Source organism: Cherax quadricarinatus, chromosome 43, assembly GCF_038502225.1.
Source record: "Cherax quadricarinatus isolate ZL_2023a chromosome 43, ASM3850222v1, whole genome shotgun sequence".
NCBI lineage: Eukaryota > Metazoa > Arthropoda > Malacostraca > Decapoda > Parastacidae > Cherax > Cherax quadricarinatus.
This window is the reverse complement of record NC_091334.1, coordinates 16,517,306-16,534,805: the sequence shown is the minus strand read 5'-3', so window position 1 is coordinate 16,534,805 and position 17,500 is coordinate 16,517,306. Positions and strand designations below refer to the sequence as shown.

The 17,500-nt window shown below is 41.2% G+C and overlaps 1 protein-coding gene across 4 annotated transcripts in view; it reads left to right on the top strand.

Moving 5' to 3' along the window:
- The window catches only part of ci (cubitus interruptus), a 583,843-nt gene that overhangs the window by 521,387 nt on the left and 44,956 nt on the right, over positions 1-17,500 (top strand). For all 4 annotated transcript variants that reach the window (XM_070093621.1, XM_070093622.1, XM_070093623.1 and 1 more), the window contains 3 exons: positions 2,006-2,191; positions 3,097-3,320; positions 4,333-4,566. In XM_070093621.1, coding sequence (XP_069949722.1) covers positions 2,006-2,191; positions 3,097-3,320; positions 4,333-4,566 — 644 coding nt within the window. The remainder of the gene's footprint in view (positions 1-2,005; positions 2,192-3,096; positions 3,321-4,332; positions 4,567-17,500) is intronic.

The window sequence follows — 17,500 nt, the reverse complement described above, 5'->3', positions numbered from 1 at the left end:
TGACTGATGTTGTAGTAGCCAGGCTTAGTCTTGGTTACAAGTACTGACTGATGTTGTAGTAGCCAGGCTTAGTCTTGGTTACAAGTACTGACTGATGTTGTAGTAGCCAGGCTTAGTCTTGGTTACAAGTACTGACTGATGTTGTAGTAGCCAGGCTTAGGCTTGGTTACAAGTACTGCCTGATGTTGTAGTAGCCAGGCTTAGGCTTGGTTACAAGTACTGACTGATGTTGTAGTAGCCAGGCTTAGGCTTGGTTACAAGTACTGACTGATGTTGTAGTATCCAGACTTAGGCTTGGTTACAAGTACTGACTGATGTTGTAGTAGCCAGACTTAGGCTTGGTTACAAGTACTGACTGATGTTGTAGTAGCCAGACTTAGGCTTGGTTACAAGTACTGACTGATGTTGTAGTAGCCAGACTTAGGCTTGGTTACAAGTACTGACTGATGTTGTAGTAGCCAGACTTAGGCTTGGTTACAAGTACTGACTGATGTTGTAGTATCCAGACTTAGGCTTGGTTACAAGTACTGACTGATGTTGTAGTAGCCGGACTTAGGCTTGGTTACAAGTACTGACTGATGTTGTAGTAGCCAGACTTAGGCTTGGTTACAAGTACTGACTGATGTTGTAGTAGCCAGACTTAGGCTTGGTTACAAGTACTGACTGATGTTGTAGTAGCCAGACTTAGGCTTGGTTACAAGTACTGACTGATGTTGTAGTAGCCAGACTTAGGCTTGGTTACAAGTACTGACTGATGTTGTAGTAGCCAGACTTAGGCTTGGTTACAAGTACTGACTGATGTTGTAGTAGCCAGACTTAGGCTTGGTTACAAGTACTGACTGATGTTGTAGTAGCCAGACTTAGGCTTGGTTACAAGTACTGACTGATGTTGTAGTAGCCAGGCTTAGGCTTGGTTACAAGTACTGACTGATGTTGTAGTAGCCAGACTTAGGCTTGGTTACAAGTACTGACTGATGTTGTAGTAGCCAGACTTAGGCTTGGTTACAAGTACTGACTGATGTTGTAGTAGCCAGGCTTAGGCTTGGTTACAAGTACTAACTGATGTTATAGTAGCCAGACTTAGACTTGGTTACAAGTACTGACTGATGTTGTAGTAGCCAGACTTAGACTTGGTTACAAGTACTAACTGATGTTGTAGTAGCCAGACTTCGACTTGGTTACAAGTACTAACTGATGTTGTAGTAGCCAGGCTTAGGCTTGGTTACAAGTACTGACTGATGTTGTAGTAGCCAGACTTAGGCTTGGTTACAAGTACTAACTGATGTTGTAGTAGCCAGACTTAGGCTTGGTTACAAGTACTAACTGATGTTGTAGTAGCCAGACTTAGGCTTGGTTACAAGTACTGACTGATGTTGTAGTAGCCAGACTTAGGCTTGGTTACAAGTACTGACTGATGTTGTAGTAGCCAGGCTTAGGCTTGGTTACAAGTACTGACTGATGTTGTAGTAGCCAGACTTAGGCTTGGTTACAAGTACTGACTGATGTTGTAGTAGCCAGACTTAGGCTTGGTTACAAGTACTGACTGATGTTGTAGTAGCCAGACTTAGGCTTGGTTACAAGTACTGACTGATGTTGTAGTAGCCAGGCTTAGGCTTGGTTACAAGTACTAACTGATGTTGTAGTAGCCAGACTTAGGCTTGGTTACAAGTACTGACTGATGTTGTAGTAGCCAGACTTAGGCTTGGTTACAAGTACTGACTGATGTTGTAGTAGCCAGACTTAGGCTTGGTTACAAGTACTAACTGATGTTGTAGTAGCCAGACTTAGGCTTGGTTACAAGTACTAACTGATGTTGTAGTAGCCAGACTTAGGTCACAAATATTTCTGTGTGTGTGTGTTTAACTTGTTCAGCTATCAAAACTTTGCGGCCCAGTCCCTGGACCCATTATGTATCTCTGTAATGTTTTGACTACCGCCCCACACCGTGGGTTATGGGGTGCATAATAAAAGTAATAAACTCTCATTCTGTCTCTGTATACCACAGGTTCTCGTCTACCGTCACCGCGGCCCAGCCTGCGCCAGAGCCGCAAGCGGGCGCTCTCCTCCTCCCCTTATAGTGATTCTTTTGACATCAACTCCATGATTCGCTTCAGTCCCAACTCTCTGGTTTCCATCATGAATGGTTCCAGGTCGTCCTCCGCCAGCGGCTCCTACGGACACCTCTCCGCAGGTCAGTAGTTCATCTTGTCTCCCTCCAGGTAGTCAGGTTCACTAGACTTACTAGTATTCACAGTCTCCAGGTATTTAATCATGAGCAAAAAAGCACAATACTGTGACTGGAGCAATACACAAATAACCCATACATAGGAGAAGCTTAATGACGACGTTTGGGTCCGACTTGGACCATTAACCAGTCGGTGTGACTTGTCAGTAGTTCAAGTTTGACCGAAACGTCTTCACCTGTGTGCGAGTTATTCATGTAAGGCTGACACTCCGCAAAGTAGGGGAAGGGGAAAAGGTGCCTGCAGCGCCTTCCACAGGTAAGTTCAAATGTCAGGTATACGTAGTCACTTGTTAGCCTGGGCCTCTGGAGACTGAATCCTTCGTCTGCTCATCGTGGCCCGGTCTGTGACCATTCAGGCTCTTGCGATGGCCCGGTCTGTGACCAGTCAGGCTCTTGCGATGGCCCGGTCTGTGACCAGTCAGGCTCTTGCGATGGCCCGGTCTGTGACCAGTCAGGCTCTTGCGATGGCCCGGTCTGTGACCAGTCAGGCTCTTGCGATGGCCCGGTCTGTGACCAGTCAGGCTCTTGCGATGGCCCGGTCTGTGACCAGTCAGGCTCTTGCGATGGCCCATGGCCCGGTCTATGACCAGTCAAGCTCTTGCGATGGCCCGTGGCCCGGTCTGTGACCAGTCAGGCTCTTGCTGATGGCCCGTGGCCTGGTCTACGACCAATCAGGTTCTTGCTGATGGCCCGGTCTATGACCAGTCAGGCAAAGTAAATGATTCTTAGAGCTGAGTCAGCGTGTGTAGAGCTGTGTAAATATGTGAACACACACACACACACACACACACACACACACACACACACACACACACACACACAGTGCAGTAACCTACCTTCTTTTCTCCCAGGGGCCATCTCGCCGGCACTGGGGATGCACCCTGGGGTAGGGGCGGCCACACACCTGCAGCAGCTTCAGGCACACCTGATGCGGGGGGCGTCGCTCCCCGGCTCCCCCTTCCTGGCCCCCAGCCCACTCCTCCAGCACACCCCGCCCACCATCGCCACCCACCAGTCCATCTTCAGTCTCACTGCCCAGCCCACCCTCACTACAGCACCACCGCCCAAAGCAGAGGTAGTTTATATATATATTGTACATGTCGTGCCGAATAGGTAAAACTTGCGAGTCTGGCTTAAGTAACAACGCTCTTCTTGCCGAATAAGGCAAGCGAAAATTTGTGTATGCAATAATTTCACCAAAATCATTTTGAACCTAACGAAAAATATATTTAATTGTGTTTGTTTATTATTAAATTATTGTAAACTTATCTAAAATATACTTAGTTGGGTTAGGCTAAATTAAATTGCGCTTGTTATAATAAGGTTAGGTAAGTTTTCTAAGGTTCTTTTGGTACAAAATTATTAATTTTTACATGAACATAAATTAAAAATATATATATCTTTAAACGTATAAGAGAAAATTTTAGAAAGGACTTAATTTTAAATCAGTTCTTGCTAATTGACCAGTTTTACCTATTCTGCACGATCTCTCTCTCTCTCTCTCTCTCTCTCTCTCTCTCTCTCTCTCTCTATATATATATATATATATATATATATATATATATATATATATATATATATATATATATATATATATATATATATATATATATATATATATATATATTATATGGGGAGCTTTAAACCGTAGGGATCGTGTGGCGTCTGGGGAAGGAAAGCATGAGTAATCAGGTTTAATTCGAGGATGGGGAGAGGGCAGCTCCAATTCCTCGGATGAAAATCCTTCCCAATTTGAACTGATAAAAAATCAATTTAATACTGAAAATAAGTTATAATGATTTAATAATATTTAATAATAATACTTGGGTTAAATAATTAATAATTATAGTATTTAATAATAGTAATTAAAATAATTAATACTTATTAAAATAAAATAATAAAAATACTACGAGTGTGATTTAAATAAAATTTAAATTAATCCATGTTAAGCGCTAAACCCAAGTGAGTCATTCAGCGCAAGACGTGTTGGAGGCTCGATCCTCCGTCTGGTGAGCGCCAGACAGACGCGCTTCCTATTTGTACTCGCTTAGATGTTCTACGAGTGTGATTGATATGTGTGGTTGCAGGCGGAGAAGAAGGCGTCTCCCACGATCTCCAGCACCATGGAGGAGGACAAAGTGGCCTCCAAGGTGAAGAAGGAGGCGTCCAGTACGACCTCCGGTGGAGCCTGTGGTGTGGTGAGTGCCTCCTCAGCCAGGGACGAGGACGGACTCAAGGAAGAGCCTCCGGACTTCATCGAGACTCACTGCCACTGGAGGGAGTGTAACAAGGACTTTAATACTCAGGATGACCTTGTCAAGGTAATTATCTCTTTCAGGATGACCTTTCAAGGTAATTATCTCTTTCAGGATGACCTTTCAAGGTAATTATCTCTTTCAGGATGACCTTGTCAAGGTAATTATCTCTTTCAGGATGACCTTGTCAAGGTAATTATCTCTTTCAGGATGACCTTGTCAAGGTAATTATCTCTTTCAGGATGACCTTGTCAAGGTAATTATCTCTTTCAAGATGACCTTGTCAAGGTGTATTTATATATATATATTATATATATATATATATATATATTATATATATATATATATATATATATATTATATATATATATATATATATAAGTAGTACTGGAGGCGGCTGTATGGCACGGAAGTAACACCTAGGTGTTACTTCCGGTCTCCTCCCGAAAGGGCTGCGGCTGAGCGGTCCCTTTTTCACACCTATGTGCTAATGACCTTTTTCACACCTATGTGCTAATGACCTTAACCCCGCCCACGACCCCCGTCCACGACCCCCGCCCTCGTCCCCCCACCCGTGCCCTTCGCGCCCCCACCCGCGCCCCCACCGGCGCCCTCGCACCCCGCCCGCGCCCCTCGCGCCCCGCCCCGCGCCTTTTGCTGCGCCTTCTGCAGCGTCGTCCGGATCGCCCCCGCGTCCCGAATTTTTTTCCGATTTTTTTCAAATTTTTTTTGAATTTCATTTTATTGTGCTCTCCTCGAATCAAGTTTTTTGGATTGCCCCTCCCACTCTCACCTCCATCCCAATTTTTTTTTCGAATTTCATTTTCTCGATAATACAAAGATTCCAATTCCTAGGATCAAGTTTTCTCGATAATACCAAGACTCCATCTCCTCGGATCAAGTTTTTTGGATTCCCCCCACTTTCACCCCCATCCCAAATTTTTTCGATTTTTTTTCTGGATAATACGAAAGACTCCATCTCCTCGGATCAAGTTTTCTCGATAATACCAAGACTCCATCTCCTCGGATCAAGTTTTTTGGATTCCCTCCACTTTCACCCCCATCCCAAATTTTTTCGATTTTTTTTCTGGATAATACGAAAGACTCCATCTCCTTGGATCAAGTTTTCTCGATAATACCAAGTCTCCATCTCCTTGGATCAAGTTTTTTGTATTCCCCCCACTTTTACCCCCATCCCAAATTTTTTCGATTTTTTTTTTCTGGTTAATACGAAAGACTCCATCTCCTCGGATCAAAGTTTTTGGATTCCCCCCCTCTCAGGGTAAGCATTCAAATGAACTCCTCCTATGGGGCATGATACTTTCTCTTACTACAGGTCTAAACAAGTGTGACGTCAGTATTCCTCTCATTAATGTTAAATGAACTAAAAAGTGCGGTCAGTGACGTCACGTGATGACCTCACACATACAGGCTGAATCTTGTCGACTTCCCCCTATGTCAGTGACGTCACGCGATGACCCCACACACACAGGCTGAATCTTGTCGACTTCCCCCTACACATTTCATATACAACATAGGGAAAACATTTTCACTCTTAACCCAGGTTAATCCAAATAATTTCACATTTTTTTCGTTAATACCCACAACAATCCACAATTTCTTTACAACACAAGTCTAGACATTTTTCTCGTTTTAACTATTTCATCTCAGGTCACTCCCCACGAAGTAACCTTCTCTCTCTCCTCCTCCCCACCCTCCCGAACCCTCACACTCCAACCAACACCTCACAATTTTCACTCATAACCCCCAATTTTTCTCGTTTTAACTATTTCATCAGAAAGTCACCACAACACTTATAACCACTTTTCGATAAATTCACTAGTCACAATTTTACATATTACGAAGTTAATACGCACACACACCTCACTTTACTTTGAACACCTTCAAAACACTCTCATAAATCATTTGAATACTCACAAAAATACCTTTGAACATTTCCAAACAACACTGAAACACTTCCAAGACAACATTTTGAATACTCCCAAATAAGATTTGACAGCTCTAATTTATCTACACTTACACATTTCATTAAATTACAACTCATCCCCACAAACTCCTCCCTCAGTCTCCAGACTTCACAACATTATCACAAAAACTAACTCAAACACTTTACTTTGAACATCACCAAAAAACACCATCAATTGCCTTTAAATACTCCAAAAACATCATTCGAACACCCCCAAAATCACCTCTGAATACTCTCAGAACACCTTCATAAGTACTCTTGCACATCATTTGAACACCTTCAAAAACACCTTTGAACATTTCCAAACAACACTGAAACACTTCCAAAACACCATTTGAGTACTCCCAAATACACCACTGAATACTACTAAAACACCACTGAATACACTCAAAACACCACCAAAATCACCATAAACTAAGATCAACACCCACATCCCACAACACCCACAACCCACAACACCCACAACCCACAACACCCACACCCCACAATTTTTTCTCGTTTTAACTAATTTCATCAGAAAAAGGCACAACAACAACCCACTTATAACATCTTTTTCGGTATCTCTAGTTCGACAACAACACCCACAACACCCACATCCCACAACACCCACAACCCACAACATCCACAACCCACAACACCCACACCCCACAATTTTTTCTCGTTTTAACTAATTTCATCAGAAAAAGGCACAACAACAACCCACTTATAACATCTTTTTCGGTATCTCTAGTTCGACAACAACACCCACAACACCCACATCCCACAACACCCACAACACCCACAACCCACAACACCCACACCCCACAATTTTATCTCGTTTTAACTAATTTCATCTTATAACATCTTTTTCGGTATCTCTAGTTCGACAACAACACCCACAACACCCACATCCCACAACACCCACAACCCACAACACTCACAACCCACAACACCCACACCCCACAATTTTTTCTCGTTTTAACTAATTTCATCAGAAAGAGGCACAACAACAACCCACTTATAACATCTTTTTCGGTATCTCTAACAACACCCACAACACCCACAACACCCACATCCCACAACACCCACAACACTTTTTTTCTCGTTTTAACTAATTTCATCAGAAAAAGGCACAACAACAACCCACTTATAACATCTTTTTCGGTATCTCTAGTTCGACAACAACACCCACAACAACATCCCACAACACCCACAACCCACAACCACAACAACACCCACACCCCACAACACCCACAAATAACCCACATCACCCACAACCCCCACAACACCCACAACCCACATCACCCACATCCCACAACACACACAACCCACATCACCCACATCCCACAACACACACAACCCACCCACATCACCCACACCCCACAATTCTTTTCTCGTTTTTAACCAATTTCATCAGAAAGTCACAACAACAACAACAACCCACAACTTATAATCACACCTTTGAATAACCTCAAAACACCATTTGAGTACTCCCAAATACACCACTGAATACTACTAAAACACCACTGAATACACTCAAAACACCACCAAAATCACCATAAACTAAGATCAACACCCACATCCCACAACACCCCACAACCCACAACACCCACATCCCACATCACCCACAACCCACATCACCAACAACCCACAATTTTTTCTCGTTTTAACTAATTTCATCAGAAAAAGTCACAAAAACAACCCACTTATATCATCTTTTTTGGTATCTCTAGTTCGACTACATTACCCACAACCCTCATCAATTACCAATTTATTCACAATTTTTTTCCCCTTCTTTTAATTGAATCTTAAATGTAATGCACATTCCTCCCTACATTACTAAAATTCTAATAAATTCCTCTCCATACCCATCTCCTTGTATCCACATAAATTGATATTATACTCACATCAACTAATCTCACTACCCAACTATTGCGACATGTTTCAACACCCTCCATTCTTTTCCAATATATCATAAATTTTCAATTCTATAATTTCTTTTTAAAATATTCACACATTACCTTTATTTTCAGTAAAATCCCCCCATATTTCATTAAATTTCTAATACAACCCTCCCCATACCCCTCTCCATCTCACCCGCATTTCTTCACATCCACTCACCCATCTCCCAACACACCTCTTCTGAACACACACAAAAATCACATTTCACATCCACAAATGCATCTCATCACCCATCTCAAATCCACTAAAATCACTGTAACCAAGATATTCACAAAACTCTATGACCACCTAACACACACACACACACACACACACACCTAACCTATCCTAACCTAACCTAACCTAACCTATCCTATCCTAACCTAACCTAACCTAACCTAACTTATCCTAACCTAACCTAACCGAACCGAACCGAACCTAACCTATCCTAACCTAACCTAACCTATCCTAACCTAACTTATCCTAACCTAACTTATCCTAACCTAACCTAACCTAACTTATCCTAACCTAACCTAACCTAACCTAACTTATCCTAACCTAACCTAACTTATCCTAACCTAACCTAACCTAACATATCCTAACCTAACCTAACTTATCCTAACCTAACCTAACGTAACCTAACCTAACCTAAAATAACCTAACGTAACTTATCCTAACCTAACCTAACCTAACCTAACCTAACTCATCCTAACCTAACTTATCCTAACCTAAACCTAACCTAACTTATCCTACTCAAATCCACTAAAATCACTGTAACCAAGATATTCACAAAACTCTATGACCACCTAACACACACACACACACACACACACACACACACACACACACCTCACTTTACTTTGAACACCTTCAAAACACTCTCATACATCATTTGACACCACCTTTTCTCAATATCTCTCATCCACAACCTTTATCATCTCACTACAGAACAACCCCAAGATTACTTCGAACACTCTCATAAATCATTTGAATACTCACATAAACACCTTTGAACATTTCCAAACAACACTGAAGCACTTCCAAAATATCATTTTGATTACTCCCAAATAAGATTTATCATCTCTAATTTATCTACACTTACACATTTCATTAACTGAAATTACAACACATCCACCATACTACTCCCTCAGTCTCCAGACTTTACAACATTAACACAAAAACTAACTCAGACACTTATGACATGAGACATTTTACCAAAACTAACACAAACACATATCTGTTATATCTCCAATATCTAAGATCACCACAATCAAGACGTTTGCCAAATTCTATAACCCCACCACTAAGACCACACATTTTTTTTTTTACACATTCTCGTAAAACATCATCATAACGAAGATCACTAAAACTATTTATACTTTTACTAAGATCACATAACATTTTGTCTTCTCTAACTCACCCACCAATTCACATTCTCATTCACACTTACACATTTCATTAAGTTACAACTCATCCCCCCCAAACTCCTCCCTCATTCTCCAGACTTTACAACATTAGCACAAAAAAAACTAACTCATACACTTATGACATGAGACATTACCATATCTAACACACTGACTAACTTTGAACCAACTCTGAACACCACTGATCTTCTTCAAAAAATGCTCTGCACATCATTTGAACACCTTCAAAAAACACCATCAAACACCTCCGAATACTCCCAAAACACTACTGATTACTACCAAATCACCACTGAATACTACCAAATCACCGTCAAAATCACCAGAAACTAAGTTTAACATCACCATCTAACATCCTTTTTATAGAAATCTCCTCAAATCACTATAACCAAGAACTCCCTCCCCATTTGGCGCATAAAAAAAAAGCATGAACACAAACCTAATACGCAAACACTTAGTACATGATCACCATCAACTGAAAACATATCTTGTACACACACATAATCTAAGACAACCACCAACTACAATCACCCATGTTCACTTACCTCAAAAATCACTAATATCACAGAAAACAATCATTTTTATAAACATTTCACACACAACAAAAATCATATTTGACAATATCTAAGCGCACTCGCCTCGCTACCACCAACACACGATGTCACACCTCACAGTAGTGAGGTGAGTGCGCTTAGATATTGTCAAATATGTTTTTTTGTGTGTGTGAAATGTTTATAAAAATGATTGTTTTCTGTGATATTAGTGATTTTTGAGGTAAGTGAACATGGGTGATTGTAGTTGGTGGTTGTCTTAGATTATGTGTGTACAAGATATGTTTTCAGTTGATGGTGATCATGTACTAAGTGTTTGCGTATTAGGTTTGTGTTCATGTTTTTTTTTTATGCGCCAAATGGGGAGGGAGTTCTTGGTTATAGTGATTTGAGGAGATTTCTATAAAAAGGATGTTAGATGGTGATGTTAAACTTAGTTTCTGGTGATTTTGACGGTGATTTGGTAGTATTCAGTGGTGATTTGGTAGTAATCAGTAGTGTTTTGGGAGTATTCGGAGGTGTTTGATGGTGTTTTTTGAAGGTGTTCAAATGATGTGCAGAGCATTTTTTGAAGAAGATCAGTGGTGTTCAGAGTTGGTTCAAAGTTAGTCAGTGTGTTAGATATGGTAATGTCTCATGTCATAAGTGTATGAGTTAGTTTTTTTTGTGCTAATGTTGTAAAGTCTGGAGAATGAGGGAGGAGTTTGGGGGGGATGAGTTGTAACTTAATGAAATGTGTAAGTGTGAATGAGAATGTGAATTGGTGTGTGAGTTAGAGAAGACAAAATGTTATGTGATCTTAGTAAAAGTATAGATAGTTTTAGTGATCTTCGTTATGATGATGTTTTAAGAGAATGTGTACAAAAAAAATGTGTGATCTTAGTGGTGGGGTTATAGAATTTGGCAAACGTCTTGATTGTGGTGATCTTAGATATTGGAGATATAACACATATGTGTTTGTGTTAGTTTTGGTAAAATGTCTCATGTCATAAGTGTCTGAGTTAGTTTTTGTGTTAATGTTGTAAAGTCTGGAGACTGAGGGAGTAGTATGGTGGATGTGTTGTAATTTCAGTTAATGAAATGTGTAAGTGTAGATAAATTAGAGATGATAAATCTTATTTGGGAGTAATCAAAATGATATTTTGGAAGTGCTTCAGTGTTGTTTGGAAATGTTCAAAGGTGTTTATGTGAGTATTCAAATGATTTATGAGAGTGTTCGAAGTAATCTTGGGGTTGTTCTGTAGTGAGATGATAAAGGTTGTGGATGAGAGATATTGAGAAAAGGTGGTGTCAAATGATGTATGAGAGTGTTTTGAAGGTGTTCAAAGTAAAGTGAGGTGTGTGTGTGTGTGTGTGTGTGTGTGTGTGTGTGTGTGTGTGTGTGTGTGTGTGTGTTAGGTGGTCATAGAGTTTTGTGAATATCTTGGTTAGTGATTTTAGTGGATTTGAGTAGGATAAGTTAGGTTAGGTTAGGGTAAGTTAGGTTAGGGTAAGTTAGGTTAGGTTATTTTAGGATAGGTTAGGTTAGGATAAGTTAGGTTAGGTTAGGATAAGTTGGGTTAGGTTAGGATAAGTAAGGTTAGGTTATTTTAGGTTAGGTTAGGTTAGGATAAGTTAGGTTAGGTTAGATTAGGATAAGTTAGGTTAGGTTAGGATGAGTTAGGTTAGGTTAGGATAAGTTAGGTTAGGTTAGGATAAGTTAAGTTAGGTTAGGATAGGTTAGGATAGGTTAGGTTCGGTTAGGTTAGGTTAGGTTAGGATAAGTTAGGTTAGAATAAGTTAGGTTAGGTTAGGATAAGTTAGGTTAGGATAGGTTAGGTTAGGATAGGTTAGGTTAGGTTCGGTTAGGTTAGGTTAGGTTCGGTTAGGTTAGGTTAGGATAAGTTAGGTTAGGTTAGGTTAGGATAGGTTAGGATAGGTTAGGTTAGGTTAGGTTAGGTTAGGTTAGGTTCGGTTCGGTTAGGTTAGGTTCGGTTAGGATAGGTTCGGTTAGGTTAGGTGTGTGTGTGTGTGTGTGTGTGTTAGGTGGTCATAGAGTTTTGTGAATATCTTGGTTACAGTGATTTTAGTGGATTTGAGATGGGTGATGAGATGCATTTGTGGATGTGAAATGTGATTTTTGTGTGTGTTCAGAAGAGGTGTGTTGGGAGATGGGTGAGTGGATGTGAAGAAATGCGGGTGAGATGGAGAGGGGTATGGGGAGGGTTGTATTAGAAATTTAATGAAATATGGGGAGATTTTACTGAAAATAAAGGTAATGTGTGAATATTTTAAAAAGAAATTATAGAATTGAAAAGTTATGATATATTGGAAAAGAATGGAGGGTGTTGAAACATGTCGCAATAGTTGGGTAGTGAGATTAGTTGATGCGAGTATAATATCAATTTATGTGGATACAAGGACATGGGTATGGAGAGGATTTTATTAGAATTTTAGTAACGTAAACAGGAAATGTGTATTACATTTAAGATTCTGTAAAAAGAAGGGGAAAAAATTGTGAATAAATTGGTAATTGATGAGGGTTGTGGGTAATGTAGAGATACCAAAAAAGATGATATAAGTGGGTTGTTTTTGTGACTTTTTCTGATGAAATTAGTTAAAACGAGAAAAAATTGTGGGTTGTTGGTGATGTGGGTGTTCTTAGTTTATGGTGATTTTGGTGGTGTTTTGAGTGTATTCAGTGGTGTATTTGGGAGTACTCAAATGGTGTTTTGAGGTTATTCAAAGGTGTGATTATAAGTTGTGGGTTGTTGTTGTTGTTGTGACTTTCTGATGAAATTAGTTAAAACGAGAAAAAAATTGTGGGGTGTGGGTGATGTGGGTTGTGTGTGTTGTGGGGTGTGGGTGATGTGGGTGTTGTGGGATGTGGGTGTTGTGGGTGTTGTTGTCGAACTAGAGATACCGAAAAAGATGTTATAAGTGGGTTGTTGTTGTGCCTTTTTCTGATGAAATTAGTTAAAACGAGAAAAAATTGTGGGGTGTGGGTGTTGTGGGTTGTGGGTGTTGTGGGTTGTGGGTGTTGTTGTCGAACTAGAGATACCGAAAAAGATGTTATAAGTGGGTTGTTGTTGTGCCTTTTTCTGATGAAATTAGTTAAAACGAGAAAAAATTGTGGGGTGTGGGTGTTGTGGGTTGTGGGTGTTGTGGGTTGTGGGTGATGTGGGATGTGGGTGTTGATCTTAGTTTATGGTGATTTTGGTGGTGTTTTGAGTGTATTCAGTGGTGTTTTAGTAGTATTCAGTGGTGTATTTGGGAGTACTCAAATGGTGTTTTGGAAGTGTTTCAGTGTTGTTTGGAAATGTTCAAAGGTGTTTTTGAAGGTGTTCAAATGATGTGCAAGAGTACTTATGAAGGTGTTCTGAGAGTATTCAGAGGTGATTTTGGGGGTGTTCGAATGATGTTTTTGGAGTATTTAAAGGCAATTGATGGTGTTTTTTGGTGATGTTCAAAGTAAAGTGTTTGAGTTAGTTTTTGTGATAATGTTGTGAAGTCTGGAGACTGAGGGAGGAGTTTGTGGGGATGAGTTGTAATTTAATGAAATGTGTAAGTGTAGATAAATTAGAGCTGTCAAATCTTATTTGGGAGTATTCAAAATGATATTTAGGAAGTGTTTCAGTGTTGTTTGGAAATGTTCAAAGGTATTTTTGTGAGTATTCAAATGATTTATGAGAGTGTTTTGAAGGTGTTCAAAGTAAAGTGAGGTGTGTGTGCGTATTAACTTCGTAATATGTAAAATTGTGACTAGTAAATTTATCGAAAAGTGGTTATAAGTGTTGTGGTGACTTTCTGATGAAATAGTTAAAACGAGAAAAATTGGGGGTTATGAGTAAAAATTGTGAGGTGTTGGTTGGAGTGTGAGGGTTCGGGAGGGTGGGGAGGAGGAGAGAGAGAAGGTTACTTCGTGGGGAGTGACCTGAGATGAAATAGTTAAAACGAGAAAAATGTCTAGACTTGTGTTGTAAAGAAATTGTGGATTGTTGTGGGTATTAACGAAAAAAATGTGAAATTATTTGGATTAACCTGGGTTAAGAGTGAAAATGTTTTCCCTATGTTGTATATGAAATGTGTAGGGGGGGAAGTCGACGGGCTGGAGTTTTGAGACTCTATGACCGCGGGTTCAATCCCGGCCGGGGGTATGGTTCGACAAGATTCAGCCTGTGTGTGTGGGGTCATCACGTGACGTCACTGACATAGGGGGAAGTCGACAAGATTCAGCCTGTATGTGTGAGGTCATCACGTGACGTCACTGACCGCACTTTTTAGTTCATTTAACATTAATGAGAGGAATACTGACGTCACACTTGTTTAGACCTGTAGTAAGAGAAAGTACCATGCCCCATAGGAGGAGTTCATTTGAATGCTTACCCCCAGAGGGGGGAATCCAAAAACTTTGATCCGAGGAGATGGAGTCTTTCGTATTATCCAGAAAAAAAAATTCGAAAAAATTTGGGATGGGGGTGAAAGTGGGGGGAATCCAAAAAACTTGATCCAAGGAGATGGAGACTTGGTATTATCGAGAAAACTTGATCCAAGGAGATGGAGTCTTTCGTATTATCCAGAAAAAAAATCGAAAAAATTTGGGATGGGGGTGAAAGTGGGGGGAATCCAAAAAACTTGATCCGAGGAGATGGAGTCTTGGTATTATCGAGAAAACTTGATCCTAGGAATTGGAGTCTTTGTATTATCGAGAAAATGAAATTCGAAAAAAAAAATTGGGATGGAGGTGAGAGTGGGAGGGGCAATCCAAAAAACTTGATTCGAGGAGAGCACAATAAAATGAAATTCAAAAAAAAATTGAAAAAAATCGGAAAAAAATTCGGGACGCGGGGGCGATCCGGACGACGCTGCAGAAGGCGCAGCAAAAGGCGCGGGGCGGGGTGCGAGGGCGCGGGTGGGGGGGCGGGGGGCGCGGGGGGCGCGGGTGGGGGCGCGAAGGGCACGGGTGGGGGGACGAGGGCGGGGGTCGTGGACGGGGGTCGTGGGCGGGGTTAAGGTCATTAGCACATAGGTTTGAAAAAGGTCATTAGCACATAGGTTTGAAAAAGGTCATTAGCACATAGGTTTGAAAAAGGTCATTAGCACATAGGTGTGAAAAAGGGACCGCTCAGCCGCAGCCCTTTCGGGAGGAGACCGGAAATAACACCTAGGTGTTACTTCCGTGCCATACAGCCGCCTCCAGTACTACTTATATATATATATATATATATATATATATATATATATATATATATATATATATATATATATATATATATATATATATATATATATATATATACACATACATACATACACAGGATGACCCTGTCAGGGCAACTTTTTCTTATGATGACCTTGTCAAGGTAACTTTCTCTCTTCCTCTCTCGAGGAATACTTCAGAGGAAGGATAGACAGTCTTTGTATGGGAGTGGGCAAGGGTGACAAGTGGGGTACCACAAGGATCGGTACCCGGACCAGCACCAGGCAAGCTTGGGCTAGCCTGCCAGAGTAGGAAAACTATGGAGAGCCTTCAGAGGTATATCAGAGATATATGATTACTGTTTCAAGAATATAATAACAGCATGCCGGGTGACAGCCGGATGTATTCCCTGTTTATACATGTAAAACTGATGGGGGGAATGAGAGAGGACGTGGGGGAGGATACTTATTGACCTGGACATGCTGGAGTGTTGATCTGACAGGTGGTTGTTGGCATTCAACATTAGCAAGGCCAAGGTTATGAAAGTTGAGATAGAGGGGAGACCGGAAGCGGAGTACAGGCCCGAGGTACGCAGGTTGCACACATCAGTCAGGAAAAAAAAACTCGTAACAATGACAAATCTAGGACTGGTTTTCTGTAATGTCAACAAAGAATCATTCACTTTATATATGGCAGATCTTACACACCTCTTATAGTATGCAGCACCAGTGTGGAACCCACACCTGATGAAGCATAGCAAACAGTTGAAGAAAACTGGTCCTGGAGCTAAAAGGAGACGTTAGAGAATCTAATCCTGACGACATACAACAGAAAGGGTGACATGATAACGACGAATTGATAGGGTGAATAGGGACAAGCTGTTTGAGAGGCGAGAAAAAGGTACACGAGTGCCACAGCTGGAAGTTGAAAATGCAGATGAGTCACAGGGATGTTAGAAAATACTTGTTTAGCCTTAGAGTGGTCAGAAAGTGGAACAAATTAGTGAAGTGGTAGAGGCAGAATCCATAGATAGTTTTAAGAATAGGTATGATAGGCCTTATGCAGCCAGGAGAGCGAACCCAGTAGTGGCTAGAGAAGAGGCGGGGTCAGGAGCTGAGACTCGACCCCTGCAACAACAATTAGGTGAGGCGAGTAAACGTACACACACACACACACACACACACACACACACACACACACACACACACACACACACACACACACACACACACACACACACACACAGCACAACACAAACACACACAGCACAACACAAACACACACACACAGCACAACACACACACACACACACACACACACACACACACACACACACACACACACACACACACACACACACACACACACACACACGGGACACAACAACAAGGGGACACAGTTGGAAGTTGAAGACAGATGAATCACAGGGATGTTCAGCGGGAGTGACCTAGTAGCTACCAGTGAAGAGGCGGGGCCAGGAGCTTGGATTCGACCCCTGCAACCTCAATTAGGTGAGTACACAACACACACACAACACACACACAACACACACACGCAACACACACACACACACACACAACACACACACACACCAACACACACACACACCAACACACACAACACACAAAACACACAAAACACACACACACACACACAACACACACACAACACACACACAACACACACACAACACACACACAACACACACAACACACTCACAACACACTCACAACACACTCACAACACACTCACAACACACTCACAACACACAACACACTCACAACACACACACAACACACACACAACACACACACAACACACACACAACACACACACAACACACACACTACACACACACTACACACACACTACACACACACTACACACACACTACACACACACACACCACACACACGCAACACACACACACGCAACACACACA